At 45.4% G+C, this 23,219-nt stretch overlaps 1 protein-coding gene across 2 annotated transcripts in view; it reads left to right on the top strand.

Annotated features, from left to right (window-relative positions):
* Positions 1-23,219, top strand: part of LOC115085471 (uncharacterized protein MG328 homolog) — a 401,953-nt gene that overhangs the window by 59,639 nt on the left and 319,095 nt on the right. For both annotated transcript variants that reach the window (XM_029591537.1, XM_029591536.1), the window contains exon 3: positions 2,068-2,157. In XM_029591537.1, coding sequence (XP_029447397.1) covers positions 2,068-2,157 — 90 coding nt within the window. The remainder of the gene's footprint in view (positions 1-2,067; positions 2,158-23,219) is intronic.

The raw sequence follows: 23,219 nt of genomic DNA, 5'->3' as shown, positions 1-23,219 counted from the left end.
TTAAAGACCACACAGAGACTTTATGTCAACTGTCTCAAATACCACAAGATCCCTATACACAATCTTCTCGTCGCCTACCTCGAAGAGAAACCAGACGTTCTTACTATAGGCCAAGAAGTTACTACCCCCAAACTTCTAGGGGTAGGTAAACTAGACCACAACAACGGTCCCAGGCCAGACAGCCTAGGCCTACCCATCCGCAACCCCCTGCACAGACAGGCCCAGCAGCGGGCTTTTGAAACACAGCCCAGAGAACAAGTCTATCCCCTAAATCCTCGACCAGATCTGCCAGTGGGAAGAAGAGTATCCTATTTTCACACACATTGACTAAACATAACATCAGACCAATGGGTACTCTCCATAGTGTCTTGAGGTTACAAACTAAATTTCCTCTCAATTCCTCCAGAATCTCCACCACGTTTCTTCCCACAACAAAATTCTCAACTAATTCAATTACAAGTAGAATTATCCATCCTTCTGAGAGCCAGGGCTGTACAGCCAGTTCCCCGGACTCAGCAGGGCAGAGGATTCTACTCCCGGTATTTCCTCATGCCAAAGAAAACTGGAGGCCTACGTCCCATCCTAGACCTCAGAAACCTCAACAAATTTCTGAAGAAAGAAAAGTTCAGGATGGTTTCTCTAGGCACCATGTTTCCACTTCTTCAAACAGGAGACTGGCTTTGTTCTCTGGATCTTCAAGACGCTTACGCTCACATTCCAATATTCCCTCCTCATCACAAGTATCTGCGCTTCATGGTGGGCCATCAACGTACAGAGTTCTGCCATTCGGCCTAGCCTCTGCCCCCAGATTATTCACAAAATGTCTGACAGTAATAGCAGGATACTTGCACAAGGAAAATGTCCATGTTTTCCTTTATCTGGATGACTGGCTCATCAGAAGTCAATCTCAGCAAGGAGCTCTCACTTCTCTGACTCGAACAATTACCCTACTTCACTCCATGGGTTTTCTTATCAATTATCAAAAATCCCATCTCACTCCAACTCACTTGCTTCAATTCATAGGAGCAGAATTGAACACCAATCTAGCAAAGGCCATTCTACCCGTAGATCGGGCAAAGACACTTACTCTACTAGCAAGATCCATTTACTTACAGGAACAAACGACAGCTCATCAGTTTCTCACTTTACTAGGCCACATGGCCTCCACAGTTCATGTCACTCCTATGGCACGACTCGCCATGAGAGTTACTCAATGGACTTTAAGATCACAATGGATCCAGGCCATTTAACCACTACATTATCCAATTATTCTTCAGTTAACAGTTATCTATTTCAGTTATATTTTTGTTACCTATCTGTTACCAGTTATCCTACTAAGTTGTTAACTATCTAGTTTGATTTTCAGGCTCCCTTTATAGCCTACCTAATCTGTAACAACCTCTGTTGCACAATTTTCCACTAGTTGTCCCATCTCCCCCGCTCCCTGTTCTTTGTGTGTTTCCAAACTAGAGTTTTAATGTAAACCGACATGGTGTGCCTACTAATGTCGGTATAGAAAACCTGTTAATGAAATAAATAAATAAATAAATACAATAAATACTCATTGGTAGATACATACACAGTATTACCACACTTGAGTTCACAACTCTACGGGATTCACAAGATAGGAAATTAGTTAGTCCTTAAGCATGTTTTCTGCCAGCAATGCTTGGGCTCCCTGCTGACCTGCTGCTTTGACTCGTCCTTGAGCTTGCAGGGCTTCAGTTCTCTGCTGACCTGCTTATCCTGTGCTCCTCTTCTTGTGTTGGCAGGACTTGGATTCCCCACCAGCCCGCTCCAATAACATCATTTGGCTGCTGCTCACAGCAGCCAGATGATGTCATCAGAGCACCTCAAGGTAGGCTTATTTTAGGAGTTTTTTCAGTTAAAACCAAAAAACCGAATTTACTCATCGGGGATGTTCTTTTGTGGTTTTAACCAAAAATCAGAAGCCCTAGCTATTGTGTACCACCAGTCTGAAATTTGCCAGTATGTTCAGTGGAAAGTAGATATCTTAAAAATGTATTTCCATATATTTCTTTGACTTGTGTTCTATGTTCTTTTTAGCAATGGAGATCCTCTGACTACCATTGAAACAGAGTACATTAAGAATCTCCAGAAACAAGTCTATCTACTTGAACTTGAGACAACATTTCTATATCCTTTTGTATAAACAAAACAATTATTAATGAATGCATGCAGTGGGCCTAATTTCATAAGAAAGAAAATGTCTTAATTTCTTTTGTCTAGGAAATACATCCTGTTATTTGTTCATTTGGAGAACTTTCTTCAATGGTTGATTAATTCAATGGATATATTAATATATTGAGTCCTATTTGATCAGTATTTTGCAGTTATAAGTTTTGTTCCTCTACCTTCTGCTCCACTAGTCATCAGCACATGGAGGCAGAGTTCTTTTTTTTTTAATGTGATGTCATCACATGTATTTGTCATATTTGGAACATATTTAATCAGTGTTCTTTGCCTCCAGCTACTGGATGGGTTTTGAGTTTAGGACTCGCTATCTAGAAAGAAAATATTTTAAAGAGCATAAGAAGAACATAAGAACATGCCATACCTCATGTTCTTATGTTCTTCTTATGGGAGAGTATCACCAGTACCTCTGGCAGCATAGGATACAGCCTATTGAAAATTTTTAGGCACCTATAGCCAGCCTCAGGAGATTCTCATTCAGACATAATCATAGCTTCAATTTCCAAATGCAAAAGAAAAAGGAAGTTTGCTTACCGTAATCAGTGTTTTCCTTAGATAGCAGGATGAATTAGCCATGCTGTCTGGGACATCCCTCCGGGGATGACCAAGGTGGAGCTTCTCAAAGATGATAGAGCTTTGCTCTGTGTGCAGTTGCACGTCCTTTCCCGCGCGGTTCCATCTTTATCCTCAGTCTATATCAAAGCGTCTCTGCGAAGCATGAATCTGGAGATTGTCTGAGGAGGTGGGCAGGTCAGCATGGCTAATTCATCCTGCTATCTATAGAAAACACCATTTACGGTAAGCAAACTTGCTTTTTTCCCTGCAGATAAGCATGCTGAATTAGACATGCTATCTGGGAGTCCCCAGCTGAAGGTTGAGAGTGCAGTCTGAAGACTCTTGGAGGGTATGTGATGCAGTTCTGCCGTTTGACCATTTCACTATGCACCCAACCTATTTTGTTTTTTTTTTTACAAACAGTCTCTTCAAAGTGGTCACTGAATGGAGTATCACCCTGTCCAGTGCTGCATCCAATGTGGCTTTCTCATGTGAAAGTATGTAGTGATGACTACGTGACAGCTTTACAGATGTCCAGTAAAGAAATCTTGCAAAGATGAGCCACCGAAGCTGACATCACCCTCACTTGGTGCGCCTTCAGTGAACTAGCCAGGTTTGCTGATCTTATTGTAGCAGAAGTGAATGCTCCGTGAAATCCAATTTGACAGAGTTCTCTTGGAAACTGGGAGTCTTGGGGCATTTGGTTTGAAGGAAACAAACAGCTGAGAAGCTTTGTTTTCAGAATGCATTCTACTCTTATAGTACGCTAAGGCTCTTTTCGGTCCAGTGTGTGGAACCACCGCTCACTGTCATTCTTGAGGCTTCGGGAAGAATGTTGGTAATGTGTTGGTTTGATTAAGATGGAAAGCTGGGTCTGCGGAAAAACCGGTGGATGATAGGCTGGGTATGGCCTGTAAGGCCGTCGCTGGTAGTAAGCCTTCCTGAAGCTTGGGTAGTACTTCCTGTTCAAAGGCTGCTGATCAGTAGGAGACGCTAGCGGCAAAACCACTATATTTTGCTCCTTTAATTGAGCAACAATTTCCCGCAACTTATCTCCAAATAGGTTGTCTGTGAGAGACGGGAAGTCAGTCAGTTTTTCGTGGACATCCTTCCGAATGGCGCTAGCTTGCAACAACGCCATTCTTCTGGCCGTTGTGGCCCTCGCTGAAGTCCGGGTGGACGTCTCGAAGGCCTCATATATGATTTTCAAAAGATGTCTCAACCCCTCTTTCAGGTTGTGAAATTTCTGCGGTGGAGCCGTATCTGGAAAAGTAGAGGTAAAGTGAGGCTTCAAGATTGCAGGCACTTGTACAGGTACTGCGTGATGTAGAACTGATGCTGTTGTATCTTCGCATTCAGCATACCTGTTTGGAAAGATCTCTTGCCAAAGTAGTCTAAATATTTGCAGTCACAGCCCGGAGGGGTATTCAAATGGAGGTGGGACTTCTTGGCTTGTTTCATGGCCAATTTGACCACCACTGAGGCGGGCAGGAGTTGGACCATGCTGTTGTTCGGTGACTGTTGTATTCTAAACTTCAGGTCCGTTTTCCGCAAGGTCGCTTGACTGGAAAAGACCGCCTTCTTCACCAGACTAGAACTGTGTGGAATGGCAAGGCGGTAGGCTCAGCCGGAGTTTCAAAAATCTTCAGGATCCCCAGGACTTCAGCCTTCAGGTCCAGCATCTTCCGTGTTTCGATGTTAAGTCGAGCGCCAACATTTTCCACAAACTTAGGATAGGTCCTCTAAAGGTGAGGACGGTTCAGATTGCTAAATTGGCGGGTCAGATGGGTACTCCAGCGAGGAACCCGCGAAGTAAGTGATGCAAATTGCAGAGAGATGTCCAGTTATGGAAAAGCTGAGAGGCCAGGCTGCTAGGCCAAGGTTCTGGGCTGCTTTCTCCCTGCTGTGGAGAAAGTGACTTTCCTGGAAACCTGTCTAGTGATAAAAAAAGATCAGAAATTGCAACTAGCAAAATTGATTCATACCAGGCTGCCATCGCTCCTCCCCCTTGGATGACGCTGCCAATGTCACCAACGTCGGCAAGCATGCCAAGAGGGGGGATTTAAATCCCGGAAGGACTCGGAGGCGGCCGTGTGACCGGCGCTCTGCCTTGCTGCCGACCTGCCTGCAATCCATCGAGGGCTCCTGACCATTTTTTTCTCCCCTCCCTCTCTCCCTGTCTCCCTTCCTAGTCACCTGTGTTCTCTCTCTGCTGCCTCTGTTCTCTGTCTGTCTCTCTTGTTTTTTTCTTCACACAGACGCCATCCACATCACCCCTGAGGCTCCCGGAAGTACTGCCATCGCTCCTCTCCCTTGGATGTCGCTGCCAACGTCACCGAGTCGGCAAGCACGCCAAGAGGGGGGATTTAAATCCCGGAAGGACTCGGAGGTGCCGCGCGCCGGCGTCGCACACCGAAGGGGCACAACAAAGGGGCGGACAAAGGGCATGCCCCTTTGTACGCCCCTTCGTACACCCCTGAGAAACCAAGGGACCGATAACAACTGACCAACCAACCCGCCAACCTGCAACATGGACAAGAAAAATGAAATACCAATTAAACATTCAATCCCCATCTGCACTAACAAAGGTAAATATGAAAACAATTATTTCACAAATAATCCTAGATATAGAATAAAAATGACAAAGAAACCACCACACAATAATCTGTTCCCTGTACGTACCAGGATCAGTCCAGACGGTGGGTTATGTCCCCCGTCCAGCAGATGGAGTCAGACAAAAACTCTAGAGGGTGCTGCCACATAAGCCAGCACAGCCAGTCTCCCTCTTCAGTATCTTTCTGACTCCAGCAGATGTGAGACAGGGGAACGGTGGTTCCCCAGTACAGTACAGTAGTTGTATTTTTACTTCACTCTTTACTCTTTCTGTGAGGGATCAAGTTTGTTGTTTCAAGAAGTGTGTTTCATTTAAAAAAAAAAAAAAAAAAAGTAAGCAATTTCTTCAGCCTGTTATTCTGGCAGGCAGACCTGTTTCTTCCTTGTCTGCTGCTATCCCTTTATCGTTCTGGCTGGGTGAGTTGTTCCTTTTTATTCTTCCTCCTTACAGGATAGGTTTGTTTGCAGCATTCAACTGGGGGAAGGGTGAAGTCTGCTCTCCTTCCTTCTCTGCCGTACCCCGGCCTGTGGCCCCGCGACGCACATTCCTCGGGGCACCGCCTGCCGAGAAGTTCAATTCCCCGGTGGGCTCGCAAGGATCGGACGGCCGGGGGGGGTTTCCCAGGTGGATTCCCCTGTTGGTGCAGCGCTGCCTGCCACGCAGTACCCTCCTCTCTCCCCCCCCCCCGCCGGCATGCTGAGAGTGGCGGTGTGTGTGGTGGGCGGGTGGCCTGGGGGCAGACTCTCCAGGGAGGGGATCTGTACCGGTGCCTCCCCGGTGGGGAAGGCACCTCGCGGCCAGCGGACGGCACTTCTTCGTGCGCTCAGGCGCGCCAGGGCAGGCAACCTCAAGGCCCGTTCCTGATGAGGGCGGGAATGGTGGCCATTTTAGAGTAGGAACCGCCGGACCCGCGCACTCTGGAGGACCCGCGCACATCGGAGGAGGAGCCCAACGGGGATTTTTTACACTTGCTGCCGGTCCTCGCCCCGGTTCCCTCGCTGGCTTTGGGTTCCCCTGCGGGGGATGCTTCAAATAGATCCAACCTGGGCCCTTCTGCCTTTGCTGCAGGGTTTGTGCTCCTAATGCACAACGCTTATTGGGCCAGCTTGCGGCAGCCGCCAAGCCTTACTCCAGGACCCCCGCCTCCCAAGTTGGCACGGACAGCGGACCTTGCTCCGGGGGGGAAATCCCCCGTGGTCTCTCAATGTCTGAGAGGGTGGGGGGCGGGGCGCCCCTCTGGGGTCTCCCAGCCTGCAACCGATACTCCCCCCTCCAGAGGAGGGGGCGGTCTTGCCTGCGGACCCGGCCATAGCTGACTCACTTCTGGCGGACCAAATGGGCGGCGATGACCCGAGGGTTTTGCAGAATTTCCGCATATTCTACAAGCGTTGGACATCGAGGCTCCATCTGACCCACCTGGACGTCTCCCTCGGAGAAGAAGGAAGATCCCGTTTTAGCGGGCCTTAGTCCGCCAGTGAGAGCTTCCCCACGCACCAACCGACATCCCGACAGTTGTTAACTAGGAGATGTGATTCACCTGAAGCGTTCCAGCAGGACAATGGAGAAACTATACCTCCTTCCAGAGGATTTCCTCGCTTACTCAAGGTCCCGGACTCCACGGTTTCAGCGGTCTCCAAGCGAACGACCATCCCTGTCACAGGGGGCACAGCGCTGTGAGGTATCCAGGATCGCGAGTTGGAAGTCTTCGAGGTCTCAGCTCTAGGTGTGAGGGCGGCTATCTGTAGCTCCTTGCCACAAAAAGCGGGTCTGAGGTGGGTTTCACAAATGCTCACTTCGCAGCAGCTTTCCCCAGAGGAAGCAGATCAGGCGGACAGACTAGGGGCTGTTATTGACTATGGAGCGGACGCTCTCTATGGCCTTTCAGAGTTCTGGCCAGGTTAAGGGTTGTGGCACTCTCGGCTCGACGGCTGCGCAATTGGTCGACGGATGCCTCTTCTAAGACGTGGCTGGGATTCCTCCCGTGCAAGGGACAAGTCTTATTTGGGGCAGATCTGGTCCAGATCATCGAGAACCTAGGGGAAAATGCGGTGCATAGGCTTCCCGAGGATCGTCTCCTTTCCACGAGATCGTTCAAGGCATCCTGGAGTAGGTATCGCAGCCAACGCCGTTTGTCACACCACAAGGCAGCAGACGCCATGGACGCCTTCTTTCCGTTCACAGACCTGAACCCGGCCCTTTCGTGGGCGCAGGCCAGCCAAGGACGGAATGGTCCATGGTGGGGCCTCCAAGCCTCCTCAATGATTCCAGACCAATCCACTCTTCATTCCCCAAAATAGGGGATCGGCTCTCTCTCTCTTCTACGAGGAGTGGGTCCAGATCATGTCGGATCAGTGGGTCCTCGACACCTTAAGGCAAGGCTATGCATTGGAATTTGTTCGGCCTCCAAGAGACGGATTCCTTTTCTCCCCCTGCGGTCACTGCAGAAGCAGCTAGCCATGCGTCAAATGCTCGATCGGCTCCTGGCTATAGGGACAATTGCACCAGTACCTTTCACGGAATTGGGTAGAGGCCACTATTCCATTTACGTCGTGGTCCCCAAGAAGGAGGGGACTTTTCGCCCGATTCTGGATCTACAGGCGACCAACAAGTTCCTCGCGATACTTAACTTCCGGATGGAGATCCTGCGGTTGGTGATTGCGGTGGTCCATTGGGGAGAATTCTTTTTGGCCTCCCTAGGCCTTACAGAGGCTCACCTCCACATTCCGATTCTCAAGGCGTATCACCATTTTCTCAGGGTCAAAATCTTGGGTCAGCACTTCCAGTCCCAGGCTCTGCAGTTCAGCCTGGCAACGGCACCGCGGATTTTTACAACGGTACATGGTGGTGGTGACGGCTGCTCTTCGCCGAGAGGGAATCCTGGTACATCCTTACCTGGGCGACTGGCTTAGAAGAGCAAACCCTCCTGCAATGTTGACGGGCCATCGACAGAGTGGTACAGTTCCTTCAGTCCCTTGGCTGGATTATCAACTATACCAAGAGCCACCTCAACCAGTCCCAGACTGGGGCGCGTTTCGACACGTCGATCGGCAGGGTATTCCTGAGACCGGAGCGGGCCCAGGCGTTAACAGACCAAGTCCAACCTCTCTTCTGGCCTCTCGTGATCCACAGCATGGGATGGCCTGCAAGTTCTGGGATTCATGGCCTCCACTATCCTTCTGGTGCCCGGGGTTTTGCGCCCCTTTGTCCACTGCAGAGGGTGTTACTCTCCCGCTGGAAGCCCGTGTCGAGGGATTTTCAAGCTGCTCTTCCCCTGCCATGGAACGCCAGGGAAGGCCTACGAGGGTGGATGGATCCACAGCACCTGGCACAGGGGATGCCTCTGGACTTGTCGGAATGGGTAATAGTCACTACGGTTGCCAGCCTCTCAGGTTGGGGGGCGGTTTGCCGGCCGAGCTCGGTTCAGGAACGCTGGCCGACACCGCAGTCGACCCGGTCGATCAACCGCCGGGAGTCCGGAACGGTCCGGTTAGCGTTGGAGGCTTTTTCTTCCCCTCGTTCGCCATCGGGCGGTTTGGATACTCTCGGACATCGCGTCCACAGTGGCATATATATAAATCGCCATGGCGGCACGCAAAGTTACCATGTCTCTTTGGAGGCGGACAAGCTCATGACATGGGGGAATTCCACCTTGCCAGGCTGGCGGCCTCACACATCACGGGAGTGGACAACATCCGAGCAGATTTTCTCAATCGACAACGGATTGACCCCAGAGCGTGGGAACTATCCGAGGAGGCAATGCGGCTTCTAGTACGGCGGTGGGGTTCCCCTCGCCTCGATCTCAGGACGACCGCTAAACAACTCAAAGGTAGCTCGCTTCTTCGGTCACAAAAGGGAACACGGCGCCGAGGGCATGGATGCTCTAGGACTGCCGTGGCCCAGTCACATCCCAGGCACCCCGGAGTAGCCCCGGCGCCCTTGGTTCGCAGACCTGCTCAACCTAGCGATAGATGGACCCGTCCGTTTGGGTCATCTAGCACATTTCCTACGCCAGGGCCCAGTATTTTTCGGTAAGGCAGATCATTTCTGTCTTGCGGTTGGTTTTTGGGGGGACGCAGGCCATGGCGCCGCGGTTATCCAGCGGCAGCAGTCTCGACCCTCCTTCATTTGTGGAAGAAGACCACGTCCGTCGCTTACGTCCGTGTATGGACGGTGTTTGAGTCTTGGTGTACAACCCACTCAGTCCACCCACGGACGGCTTCGGGGCCCCCCCCTCCTCTCTTTCCTGCAAGCGGGCCTAGAGACGGGTTTAACCTTCAGCTCCCTGAGGGTATACGTTGCAGCCCTTGGTTCCTTTATTCAGGGGGGTCAGGCACGTCCGTTTTCCCTCGCACCCGGATGTCGTCCGGTTTCCTAGGGGGTTGAAACTTCTAAAGCCGCCACTCTAGGCTCCTTGGCCATCTTGGAGCCTCCACTTGGTTTTGAGGATCCTCTGCATTCCGCTAACCTCGAGGATCTCACTCTTAAGGCGGCATTCCTCGTAGCCATCTCCTCGGCTCGTCGTGTTTCCGAACCCCAAGCCATCTCTTGTAGGGACCCGTACTTACGGCTCTCTGTCTTGGGGGTCACCCTGCGTGCTGTTCCTTCCTTCTTACCCAAGGTGGTCTCACCTTTTCACATGAAGCAGACGATGGAACTCCCTTCCTGCTCGCCCACGGACCCTAGGATTCTCCGTAAGCTTGACATTCAGCGGGTACTCATGCGGTATCTGGAGGTCACTAATGAGTTCGGTTGTCGGACCACCTCTTCGCTCTCTGGTCCAGTCCCCAGAGGGTGTCTGGGGCATCCAAGTCTACAATTGCCCGCTGGTTGAAGGCAGCTATTGCGGGGGCGTACATAGGTGCGGGGAAGCAACCTCCATTGAACGTCCGGATCCACTTTCTTCGAGCTCAGGCAGCGTCCTGGGCGGAGAGTCAATCCGTCTCTCCTCAAGAAATATGCAGAGCGGCCACCTGGAAGTCTTTCCATACTTTTGCTTGGCATTACCGCCTGGACATCCAGTCGTTCACGTTCGGCGACAGGGTAATTCGAGCAGGGTCATCCAGGACCCACCCTCGGTAGGGAAGCTTTGGTACATCCCACCGTCTGGCCTGATCCTGGTACATACAGGGAAAAGAAAATTATTCCTTACCTGCTAATTTTTGTTCCTGTAGTACCATGGATCAGTCCAGACACCCTCCCTCTGATTCTATTGGGCATTGGGAGTTGTCTGGCTGGGCTCTCCTGCTCGTTACCCGTCTTGCTATCTTTCGGTCCCCGAGACCAGTCTGTTCTGTGTTTGGGGTTTTCTGTTTTCACAGTTCTCTTTGCACGATTGCAGTGGCGTAGGACTCTGTTCTAGTTATAGTTCAAAGTTCTCGTTTTCCATAGTTCGCTTGATCCCTCCTTCTCTTTTTCTCTATGGCTTTGATAGTCTAGTCACTGAAGAGGGAGACTGGTTGTGCTGGCTTATGTGGCAGCACCCTCTAGAGTTTTTGTCTGACTCCATCTGCTGGACGGGGGACATAACCCACCGTCTGGACTGATCCATGGTACTACAGGAACGAAAATTAGCAGGTAAGGAATAATTTTCTTATACAGATAAAAAAGACCCCTAGTTCTAAAAACTCTGCAATACACAACCTACTTATGCTAACATTTATCTTAGTTAATGCACAATCAGTCGCAAAAAAATTCCCAATCATCACGGATTTACTGTATGACAATAAACCAAACTTTGTTGCAATAACTGAATCATGGTTAAAAAAAGCTGACGTAGTTCTAAAAAATCAAATAGCACACAAACTTACGAGGTATTTTCAGTCCCCAGAATAAATAAGCGCGGAGGAGGTCTCTTACTAATTATTGAAAAAACTTTCAAATGCAAACCTATAAAAATAACACCCCCCCAAATCATGAAATTGCCATTTTTGATACTAACAATATACAAATATGCCTTACTTACTGTCCACCAAGCCTCCTAGAATTAAACATCTCACCATTAATTGAGTTCCTCACTGCACACTTAAACATCTCTAAACCAACCATAGTACTAGGAGATTTTAATCTTCACATGGACGCCCACCCTTTATCAATCGCATGCCAAAAACTATTAGATGCTATGACAGCATTAGGTTTCTCACTAATAACAAACAAATCAACACATAAAGCCGGACACTCTCTGGATCTCACCTTCATCAACCACAACTGTTTAGAACACTCTAACAAGGACTACACACAAATTCCCTGGTCAGACCACTTCCTTATTCATTCCAACGTAAAATTCCTTAAACCGCAAATCAAACAAAGTCATAAACCCATTGAATTTAAATATCGACCACCTTTTAACAGGGAAAAGCTAAACGACAAACTAGAGGAAAAACTAACTAATATTGACTACAGCAATTGCAGTTCCGCCACAGAAACATGGTTAGACACAACCAAAAAAATAGCTGACGAAATAAACCCTATCAAATCAATACAGAAAAGAGAAGCAATACAAAACAACCCCTGGCATAATGAAAAAGTAAAAAATGCAAAAAGAACTCTCAGATCAATAGAAAAAAGATGGAGAAAACACAAAACAACCGATGCCCTAACCAAATACAGAAAACATTTAGCTTTTTACAAACAGCTAATTCTCAATGTTAAGAAAGAATACTTCAGCAATAAAATAGAAAAGTTTGCTAACAACCCAAGAACCCTATTCTCAATAGTATCTAACCTAACCAATGACAAACAAGAATCATCTCAAAATCTACCAGAATCAAAATGCAACGAAATCGCCAAATTCTTCAGCGACAAAATCACGAACTTAAGAAACAAACTTCCAAACACGGCCAGCCAAGAAATTAAAATGCAAAAAATAGATGTCAAACATGGTCATTATTTACTGAGATATCTGAGATGGAGGTAGAACACATGCTAAAAAACATTAACCCAGCGCCACACAAAATCGACCCAATACCAACATTTGAACTTAAGAAATCAGCCAACACAGTCTCCCATACATTAGCTAAGATCATAAACTTATCCCTAGAAGAAGGAGCTATGCCAGATATATTGAAAGGAGCAATTATAAAACCAATCTTAAAGAAAAATAACAGTGACCACCTGATCCAGAACAACTACCGCCCTGTATCATATCTTTCCTTAATAGCTAAACTAAGAACATAAGAAAATGCCATACTGGGTCAGACCAAGGGTCCATCAAGCCCAGCATCCTGTTTCCAACAGTGGCCAATCCAGGTCATAAGAACCTGGCAAGTACCCAAAAACTAAGTCTATTCCATGTAACCATTGCTAATGGCAGTGGCTATTCTCTAAGTGAACTTAATAGCAGGTAATGGACTTCTCCTCCAAGAACTTACCCAATCCTTTTTTAAACACAGCTATACTAACTGCACAAACCACATTCTCTGGCAACAAATTCCAGAGTTTAATTGTGCGTTGAGTAAAAAAGAACTTTCTCCGATTAGTTTTAAATGTGCCCCATGCTAACTTCATGGAGTATCCCCTAGTCTTTCTACTATCCGAAAGAGTAAATAACCGATTCACATCTACCCGTTCTAGACCTCTCATGATTTTAAACACCTCTATCATATCCCCCCTCAGTCGTCTCTTCTCCAAGCTGAAAAGTCCTAACCTCGTTAGTCTTTCATCATAGGGGAGTTGTTCCATTCCCCTTATCATTTTGGTAGCCCTTCTATGTACCTTCTCCATCGCAATTATATCTTTTTTGAGATGCGGTGACCAGAATTGTACACAGTATTCAAGGTGCGGTCTCACCATGGAGCGATACAGAGGCATTATGACATTTTCCGTTTTATTCATCATTCCTTTTCTAATAATTCCCAACATTCTGTTTGCTTTTTTGACTGCCGCAGCACACTGAACCGACGATTTCAATGTGTTATCCACTATGACACCTAGATCTCTTTCTTGGGTTGTAGCACCTAATGTGGAACCCAACATTGTGTAATTATAGCATGGGTTATTTTTCCCTATATGCATCACCTTGCACTTATCCACATTAAATTTCATCTGCCATTTGGATGCCCTATTTTCCAGTCTCACAAGGTCTTCCTGCAATTTATCACAATCTGCTTGTGATTTAACTACTCTGAACAATTTTGTGTCATCTGCAAATTTGATTATTTCACTCGTCGTATTTCTTTCCAGATCATTTATAAATATATTGAACAGTAAGGGTCCCAATACAGATCCCTGAGGCACTCCACTGTCCACTCCCTTCCATTGAGAAAATTGCCATTCAATCCTACTCTCTGTTTCCTGTCTTTTAGCCAGTTTGCAATCCATGAAAGGACATCGCCACCTATCCCATGACTTTTTACTTTTCCTAGAAGCCTCTCATGAGGAACTTTGTCAAACGCCTTCTGAAAATCCAAGTATACTACCATCTACTGGTTCACCTTTATCCACATGTTTATTAACTCCTTCAAAAAAGTGAAGCAGATTTGTGAGGCAAGATTTGCCTTGGGTAAAGCCATGCTGACTTTGTTCCATTAAACCATGTCTTTCTATATGTTCTGTGATTTTGATGTTTAGAACACTTTCCACTATTTTTCCTGGCACTGAAGTCAGGCTAACCGGTCTGTAGTTTCCCGGATCGCCCCTGGAGCCCTTTTTAAATATTGGGGTTACATTTGCTATCCTCCAGTCTTCAGGTAAACTAATAGAAAAAACAGTACAGAAACAGCTGGCTGAACACCTAGATGACAATAACATACTGTACCCATCTCAACATGGATTTCGAAAGCACTACAGCACTGAGACACTACTTCTCTCGCTAACAGATAACATTCTACAAGGTTTTGATAGCAGTAAACACTACATTCTAATAATGCATGACTTAGCAGCAGCCTTCGACACAGTGAACCATAAAACACTGCTAAATAGACTAGAAGAAATCGGATTACACGGCAAAACATTAAATTGGTTCAGTTCATATCTAAAGAATAGGTTCTTCCAAGTTCAGGTCAATAACGTATTATCAGGAAAGATCAATCTCAAAACAGGAGTACCGCAGGGATCAGCCCTGTTGGCAACCCTCTTTAACATATACATGCTGCCCTTATGCCATCTACTTGCAGGACTCGGAATCATACATTACATTTATGCAGACGATATTCAACTAATCCTACCCATAGAAGACACATTAGAGAAAACGTTAAATCTAGCTAACATGTACCTAAACATTGTAAGATAACTGCTAAACCAAATGGAACTTGTGATTAATATTGATAAAACTGAATTTCTACACTTAGAACGTAAAAATACTGAAATCAGCCAAACCCCAATACTCCTCAAAGACAACCAGAAAATTGAACTAGCTGAAAAAGTATGTAACCTTGGAATAATAGTGGACCCTGAAATCAACTTAAAACAGCACATATCACTGAAAGTAAAAGAAGGCTATGCAAAATTAATGATCCTCAGAAGGCTAAAACCTCTACTAACACCAGATCATTTCAGAACTGTACTTCAGGCACTAGACTTTTCCAGCACTGACTACTGCAGTGCACTTTTACTAGGCCTCCCAAATACAACATTAAGACCACTTCAAATACTACAAAACACAGCAGCTAGAATACTAACTGGAAAAAGATGAAGGAACCATATAACTGAAGCACTAGCCGAACTACATTGGCTACCAATTGAGCACAGAATAAAATACAAAGCACTATGTACCATACATAAACTAATACTTGATGAAAAAGCGGACTGGCTAAACACAGCACTACGGGTACATGTACCACACAGAAACCTTTGATCAGCAAATAAAGCACTCTTAACCATTCCTTCAGTAAAATCGGCAAGACTAACCCAAGTGAGAGAGAGGTCATTATCATTAGCAGGCCCCACACTTTGGGGGGCCTGCTAATGCCAACAGAGATCAGATTGCAAAGTGATCTCAAAACATTTAGGAAATGTTTGAAAACATGGCTTTTTAAACAAGCATTTTATAAAGAGATGGGGAAATAAAAAACAGTCAGGAATAGGCAGAATGAGCACCGACGCACGGCACTTAGAAACATACAGTAGAGGGTTCTATGAACTCTACATCACTATAAACATAATTGTAACACTATGAATAATGAATTTTACCCGTAAACAGTACCTCCCTGGTACACTTGGTCATGACCTACTTCACTAACAACTATCTGTATTTAATGATTTATTGTTACCGAACCTTTGACGGCACCTGTTAGAATGTACTATAGTACGCTTCTCATTACATTAATTTATGTGCCAACATGTAAACCGTTGTGATGGTAGATAACTTAGCGACGGTATAGAAAAGATTTTAAATAAATAAATACCGATTTAAAAAAAAAAAAAAATACATTTTCTAAAAAAACAAGCCCCTGACACAGCCGCTTTGCGAAACTCGGCCAGTGTTGGGCTCTGTTAAATATATGTGCCAATAAATATCTTCAAGCTAAGGCGACTGGTCTGTGACAGAATTTGAGAAATTTGAGACACTGTCTGTGAGGCTAAGTCTCCTTGGCCTTGGTGGGAAGCTGTTCTTCCCCAGGTGGAATCCCCTGTGGGCATGGCTGCCAGTAAGATGTCAGAGTCAGACTGCAACTGCTCCGTCTTGGAAGACTTCCAAATCCTTTTCTGGAGCAGTTCCTGTACCTGTGGTGAAGACCTCGTTCTCTTGGATACCGAGGACAGATCTGAATAGACCTGTCCTGAGGACTCCGAGGAGCCAGTTGACATGTGCTCATACATAGGCTCTACATCTGAAAACCCCAGCTCAACTTGGAAACCTGGAAAGCTTCCCAGTCGAGGAACTTAAATCCAGGCATTCCTGGTGTGACTTTGACGTTTTTTGTGTCATGTACTTCGACGCCACCCTCCCTTGCATTGGGCACTTGTGTTGAGGGGTCATCCTGCGTCGAGCTAGACTCCGTGAAGCAATGGTGCATTGGGCTGTGAAGCCTCCTTGCATGGGTGCTTCGGCGCCAGCAGCGCATCTCGTGCACAGTGCTTTGATTTGTGCATCATACCAGCCAGTAGCGGGTCCTGTTGTGGTGCTTCGCTGATTGCATCAAGACCTCGATGCTGGATACTCTTGTGGGCTCTAGAGAACATAAGAACATAAGAAAATGCCATACTGGGTCAGACCAAGGGTCCATCAAGCCCAGCATCCTGTTTCCAACAGTGGCCAATCCAGGCCATAAGAACCTGGCAAGTACCCAAAAACTAAGTCTATTCCATGTTACCATTGCTAATGGCAGTGGCTATTCTCTAAGTGAACTTAATAGCAGGTAATGGACTTCTCCTCCAAGAACTTATCCAATCCTTTTTTAAACACAGCTATACTAACTGCACTAACCACATCCTCTGGCAACAAATTCCAGAGTTTAATTATGCGTTGAGTAAAAAAGAACTTTCTCCGATTAGTTTTAAATGTGCCCCATGCTAACTTCATGGAGTGCCCCCTAGTCTTTCTACTATCCGAAAGAGTAAATAACCGATTCACATCTACCCGTTCTAGACCTCTCATGATTTTAAACACCTCTATCATATCCCCCCTCAGTCGTCTCTTCTCCAAGCTGAAAAGTCCTAACCTCTTTAGTCTTTCCTTATAGGGGAGTTGTTCCATTCCCCTTATCATTTTGGTAGCCCTTCTCTGTACCTTCTCCATCGCAATTATATCTTTTTTGAGATGCGGCGACCAGAATTGTACACAGTATTCAAGGTGCGGTCTCACCATGGAGCGATACAGAGGCATTATGACATTTTCCGTTTTATTCACCATTCCCTTTCTAATAATTCCCAACATTGTTTGCTTTTTTGACTGCCGCAGCACACTGTACCGACGATTTCAATGTGTTATCCACTATGACACCTAGATCTCTTTCTTGGATTGTAGCACCTAATATGGAACCCAACATTGTGTAATTATAGCATGGGTTATTTTTCCCTATATGCATCACCTTGCACTTATCCACATTAAATTTCATCTGCCATTTGGATGCCCAATTTTCCAGTCTCACAAGGTCTTCCTGCAATTTATCACAATCTGCTTGTGATTTAACTATTCTGAACAATTTTGTGTCATCTGCAAATTTGATTATCTCACTCGTCGTATTTCTTTCCAGATCATTTATAAATATATTGAAAAGTAAGGGTCCCAATACAGATCCCTGAGGCACTCCACTGTCTACTCCCTTCCACTGAGAAAATTGCCCATTTAATCCTACTCTCTGTTTCTTGTCTTTTAGCCAGTTTGCAATCCATGAAAGGACATCGCCACCTATCCCATGACTTTTTACTTTTCCTAGAAGCCTCTCATGAGGAACTTTGTCAAACGCCTTCTGAAAATCCAAGTATACTATATCTACCGGTTCACCTTTATCCACATGTTTATTAACTCCTTCAAAAAAGTGAAGCAGATTTGTGAGGCAAGACTTGCCCTGGGTAAAGCCATGCTGACTTTGTTCCATTAAACCATGTCTTTCTATATGTTCTGTGATTTTGATGTTTAGAACACTTTCCACAATTTTCCTGGCACTGAAGTCAGGCTAACCGGTCTGTAGTTTCCCGGATCACCCCTGGAGCCCTTTTTAAATATTGGGGTTACATTTGCTATCCTCCAGTCTTCAGGTACAATGGATGATTTTAATGATAAGTTACAAATTTTTACTAATAGGTCTGAAATTTCATTTTTTAGTTCCTTCACAACTCTGGGGTGTATACCATCCGGTCCAGGTGATTTACTACTCTTCAGTTTGTCAATCAGGCCTACCACATCTTCTAGGTTCACCGTGATTTGATTCAGTCCATCTGAATCATTACCCATGAAAACCTTCTCCATTACGGGTACCTCCCCAACATCCTCTTCAGTAAACACCAAAGCAAAGAAATCATTTAATCTTTCTGCGATGGCCTTATCTTCTCTAAGTGCCCCTTTAACCCCTCGATCATCTAACGGTCCAACTGACTCCCTCACAGGCTTTCTGCTTCGGATATATTTAAAAAGGTTTTACTGTGAGTTTTTGCCTCTACAGCCAACTTCTTTTCAAATTCTCTCTTAGCCTATCTTATCAATGTCTTACATTTAACTTGCCAATGTTTATGCTTTATCCTATTTTCTTCTGTTGGATCCTTCTTCCAATTTTTGAATGAAGATCTTTTGGCTAAAATAGCTTCTTTCACCTCCCCTTTTAACCATGCCGGTAATCGTTTTGCCTTTTTTCCACCTTTCTTAATGTGTGGAAAACATCTGGACTGTGCTTCCAGAATGGTATTTTTTAACAATGGCCACGCCTCTTGGACATTTTTTACTTTTGTAGCTGCTCCTTTCAGTTTTTTTCTAACAATTTTTCTCATTTTATCAAAGTTTTCCTTTTGAAAGTTTAGCACGAGAGCCTTGGATTTGCACACTGTTCCTTTTCCAGTCAATAAATCAAATTTGATCATATTATGATCACTATTGCCAAGCGGCCCCACCACCATTACCTCTCTCACCAAGCCCTGTGCTCCACTGAGAATTAGATCTAAAATTGCTCCCTCTCTCGTCGGTTCCTGAACCAATTGCTCCATAAAGCTATCATTTATTCCATCCAGGAACTTTATCTCTCTAGCGTGACCCGATGATACATTTACCCAGTCTATATTGGGGTAATTGAAGTCTAAAGGCACAAAGAGAGCAGTGCTGCACTTGAAATAATATCACCAAACACACAAAGTGCAGAGGAAATGTTCAATCCTGAAGAGACACTCCAACACGATCAAATGTTGAAAGTTTTAATAATTCAATAAGGCAACTCCACTGGTTTATACAACGTACATCTTACAGGCGTCCCCCGACACGGTCCCGTGTTTCACCTCGGGCTGCATCGGGAGGGGACGCCAATAGGGGTTCAAAGCAGAAACTGTAAAGAACATATATACATCAGGACCACAGAAAGGACTTACAACCGAACATCACAGGTCAAAAATATATACAGGGTCACAACATACCTGACTGAAGAGTGTACTTGAAACTGGCAGGGAGCGCACTTCCCCTAAACATTGACAGGTATTTAAACCCAGCAGAAAGCGCCAAAAACTACAGGTAGACCAATCACGTGGGTCAGGGGAACCACGTTCATTGGTTCCCGTTCCTGTAGTACAACAACGTTGGATATTTCTTCTGGATACAGTCTCCCCTAAAGGTTTGAATCAGGAAATAGAGTGGTTCTTGTTCACCTAGTCATTAGTAAGTGAGTTTGGTTGTCCGCGCGACTGCTAGGTGCACTACAGGAACGGGAGTATACCCCTATCACTATAGTCTTCCCCGACACACAAGGGATTTCTACCCATAAAGATTCAATTTTGTATTTAGTCTCATGCAGGATGTTTATCCTGCTGGACTCTATGCCATCCCGGACATAAAGTGCCACACCTCCTCTCGAGTGCTCCTCTCTGTCATTGTGATATAATTTGTACCCCGGTATAGCACTGTCCCATTGGTTATCCTCTTTCCACCATGTCTCTGAGATGCCAATTAAGTCTATGTCATCATTTACTGCTATACATTCTAATTCTCCCATCTTACTTCTTAGACTTCTGGCATTAGCATACAAGCATTTCAAAGTTTGTTTTTTGTTTGTATTTTCATTCTGCTTTTTAATTGATAGGGATAAGTTAGAATTTTTTAGCTCAGGTGAGTTTTTAGTTACAGGCACTTGGACTACTTTTCTAATTATTGGAACCTCACTGTTGGGATGCCCTAATTCTAATGCATCATTAGTATCCTTTAAAGATACCTCTTTCTGAACCATGCGCTGCTGAGCGACTGTCTGCTTTCCCCTTTGTTCTAGTTTAAAAGCTGCTCTATCTCCTTTTTAAAGGTTAGCGCCAGCAGTCTTGTTCCACCCTGGTTAAGGTGGAGCCCATCCCTTCAGAAGAGACTCCCCCTTCCCCAAAAGGTTCCCCAGTTCCTAACAAAACTGAATCCCTCTTCCTTGCACCATCGTCTCATCCATGCATTGAGACTCTGGAGCTCTGCCTGCCTCTGGTGACCTGCGCGTGGAACAGGGAGCATTTCAGAGAATGCTACCCTGGAGGTTCTGGATTTAAGCTTTCTACCTAAGAGCCTAAATTTGGCTTCCAGAACCTCCCTCCCACATTTTCCTATGTCGTTGTTGCCCACATGTACCACGACAGCCGGTACATGTGGGCACCGGCATCTCCTGATGCTCTCCGCAGCTGTGAGGCGTGGGAACACGGAGGCACCATGGGCAGCTGACCCTCCTGGCCCGGCCGCCTGTCCAGCGGTCCCAAGGTGGAGGCCCCCTTGGATTTATCAGGCCGATCCGAGCACGGCCCAGCGAAGAATGGGCCGACAGAATCTCCTCTCTTAGCTTGGCGGCACATTGGTGCTGGGCTCAGGGGGACATCTGGCCGCTGGCATAAATAACAATAATTATGTCCGTCTGTGACGGACATCATTTTAACACACTGGCAAAACTTGAATCCAGGTGGTCTGGGAGGCATTTTGAAGTCCCAGTAGCGAGTACAGTTGCTCAGAAAAAAATTTGTTGCGAGGAGAAAAATCTCCGCATGCAGCCTGCAATGCGGAAAAAACAGACTAAGAAGAAAGATGGAGCCATGCGGGAAAGGATGTGAAACTGCACACAGAGCAATGGTCTGTCATCTTTGAGAATCTCCATCTTGGTTGTCCCCAGAGGGATGTCCCAGACAGCATTGCTAATTCATCCTGCTATCTAAGGAAAACACTGTTTACGGTAAGCAAACTTCCTTTTTCTTTTGCATTTGGAAATTGAAGCTATGATTATGTCTGAATGAGAATCTCCTGAGGCTGGCTATAGGTGCCTAAAAATTTTCAATAGGCTGTATCCTATGCTGCCAGAGGTACTGGATATACTCTCCCAACGGCCAAAAGTAGATGTGATGGTGGCAGCAGTAGCCAGGAGGACTACAATCCCTGTGGATGGGAACACAACTCTATGGGATTCGCAAGATAGGAAATTAGAGTTAGTCCTTAAGCATCTTGAAGTCTATATTTAGACACAGTGGATAGCAAAGTTAGCTGGATAAACTTATTTGGGTAACTTTGGAGACATATTCAGTAGTGCATCCACAACACTGAATATAGCCGGCTAAGTTTAGGACAACTCTTTGACTTGACCAGACTTAGCTGGCTAAGTCATCCAGCTAACTTTGAATATTGGAGTTGGCTGGTTAACTTAGCTGGCTAACTCAACTCCTCCCTGTTACACCCCTAATTTATCTGACTAAATTCTAGCCACCTAACGTATTAGCCAGATAAAGGCTGAATGTAGCCAGGTAAGCCAATATGGGCCTCCTTTTTTCAGCAAGCTCTTTTGTGCTTCAGGGAGCTGTTTGTGCTAGCTTTGTTTCTAGGGCTTTGCTCTGTTGGATTCAGCAGTTATCTGAGGTTGAAGGTACTACAAAACTAGAGTTGGCAAAGGCCTATTAATTAGATGCTGTATATGACATAATTTGAATGTCATCCAGGTCTGTAGAAGCAAGACATCTTCTGTGGCCAAAAAATTGGTCTGCAGATTCGTGGTCAAATTCTAGACTTTCATGTTTTCCCTTTAAAGGTAAATACCTTTTTGGTGAGGAGCTGCATGACCTAATGAAAAATGTGGATGATTCCAAAATGCAGCAGTTACCGGAGAATAGAGCCAAATCCAATTTTCAGTCATACCGAGGTCATAGTCAGTTCACTGAAGCCAAGAAATATAGACCTGTAAGCGAGGACATCCTCAAGTTTATGAGAGATTAAAGTAGGTTTTTGGGGGGGGGGGGGACGGACCAAGGGCCAAGCCTGGCCAGCTCTCTAGTTCTTCACAGAGTACACAATGAAGTCCAGAGGATTCAGGATTCATTCCCTGGGGGAGTCTACAGGGGGCAAGTTACAGGCTTTTCTCAGAGAATGGATCCACATTACCTCAGACCAATGGGTTTTGAATATATCCAACATGGATATGCTCCAGATTTAAGGAAGTCGGTAAGAGATCATAATGTTATTTCACCTGTCCTTGCCCCAGACAAGGTTGCCAGAATTTATTAGACACTGAACAAATTGATTCAGTTGCAGGCAATTTGCCCAGTTCCTATCAGGGAATGTCAAAAGGGGTAGTATTCAATTTACTTTGTGATTTCAAAGAAGGACTGATCTTTCAGACTGATTTTGTATCTAAAAGGTATAAATAAAAAAAAAAATATATATATATGTATATATATTCCTCATTTCCACATGGAATCTCTTCATTTGGTGATAGCCTCAGTACGCAAGGCGAGTGTTTGACGTCCCTTGATTTAAAGGAGGCTTATTTTCATACTCCAGTGATACCAGGTTTCCAAAAGTTTTTCTGTTTTTTTTTATAATCGGGCAACATTATTTTGGGCTGACGACAACACAAAAAACCTTTATGAAAGTAAGGGTTGTTGTATCAGCCTTTTTAAGAAGGAAGGGTTTTTTGGTTCACCCTTATTTAGATGATTGGTTAATAAAGGCCAACTCATATGCAGAGGGAGTAACATCAGTGGAAGCAGTAGTGTCTTTGCTCCAATGGTTAGGTTGGATAATCAATTATGTGAAAAGTCATTTGCAGCCCTCACAGTCCATAGAACATCTAGGGGCATTATTCCACACATTGACAGGCATGATATATCTACCACAAAAGAGAATTTTAAAGATTCGTTCTCAAATTGGAGAGTTTTCTAAAGCAGCAAGCTACAATTGCTTGTTTTAATCTTCAGCTTTTAGTCACAATGGCATCAACTCTGGAGTTAGGTCCTTGGGCAAGGGCATATATTAGACCTC

This window comes from Rhinatrema bivittatum, chromosome 2 (assembly GCF_901001135.1).
Source record: "Rhinatrema bivittatum chromosome 2, aRhiBiv1.1, whole genome shotgun sequence".
NCBI lineage: Eukaryota > Metazoa > Chordata > Amphibia > Gymnophiona > Rhinatrematidae > Rhinatrema > Rhinatrema bivittatum.
The sequence above is the reverse complement of the archived record's forward strand: the minus strand, read 5'-3'. Positions and strand labels throughout refer to the sequence as shown.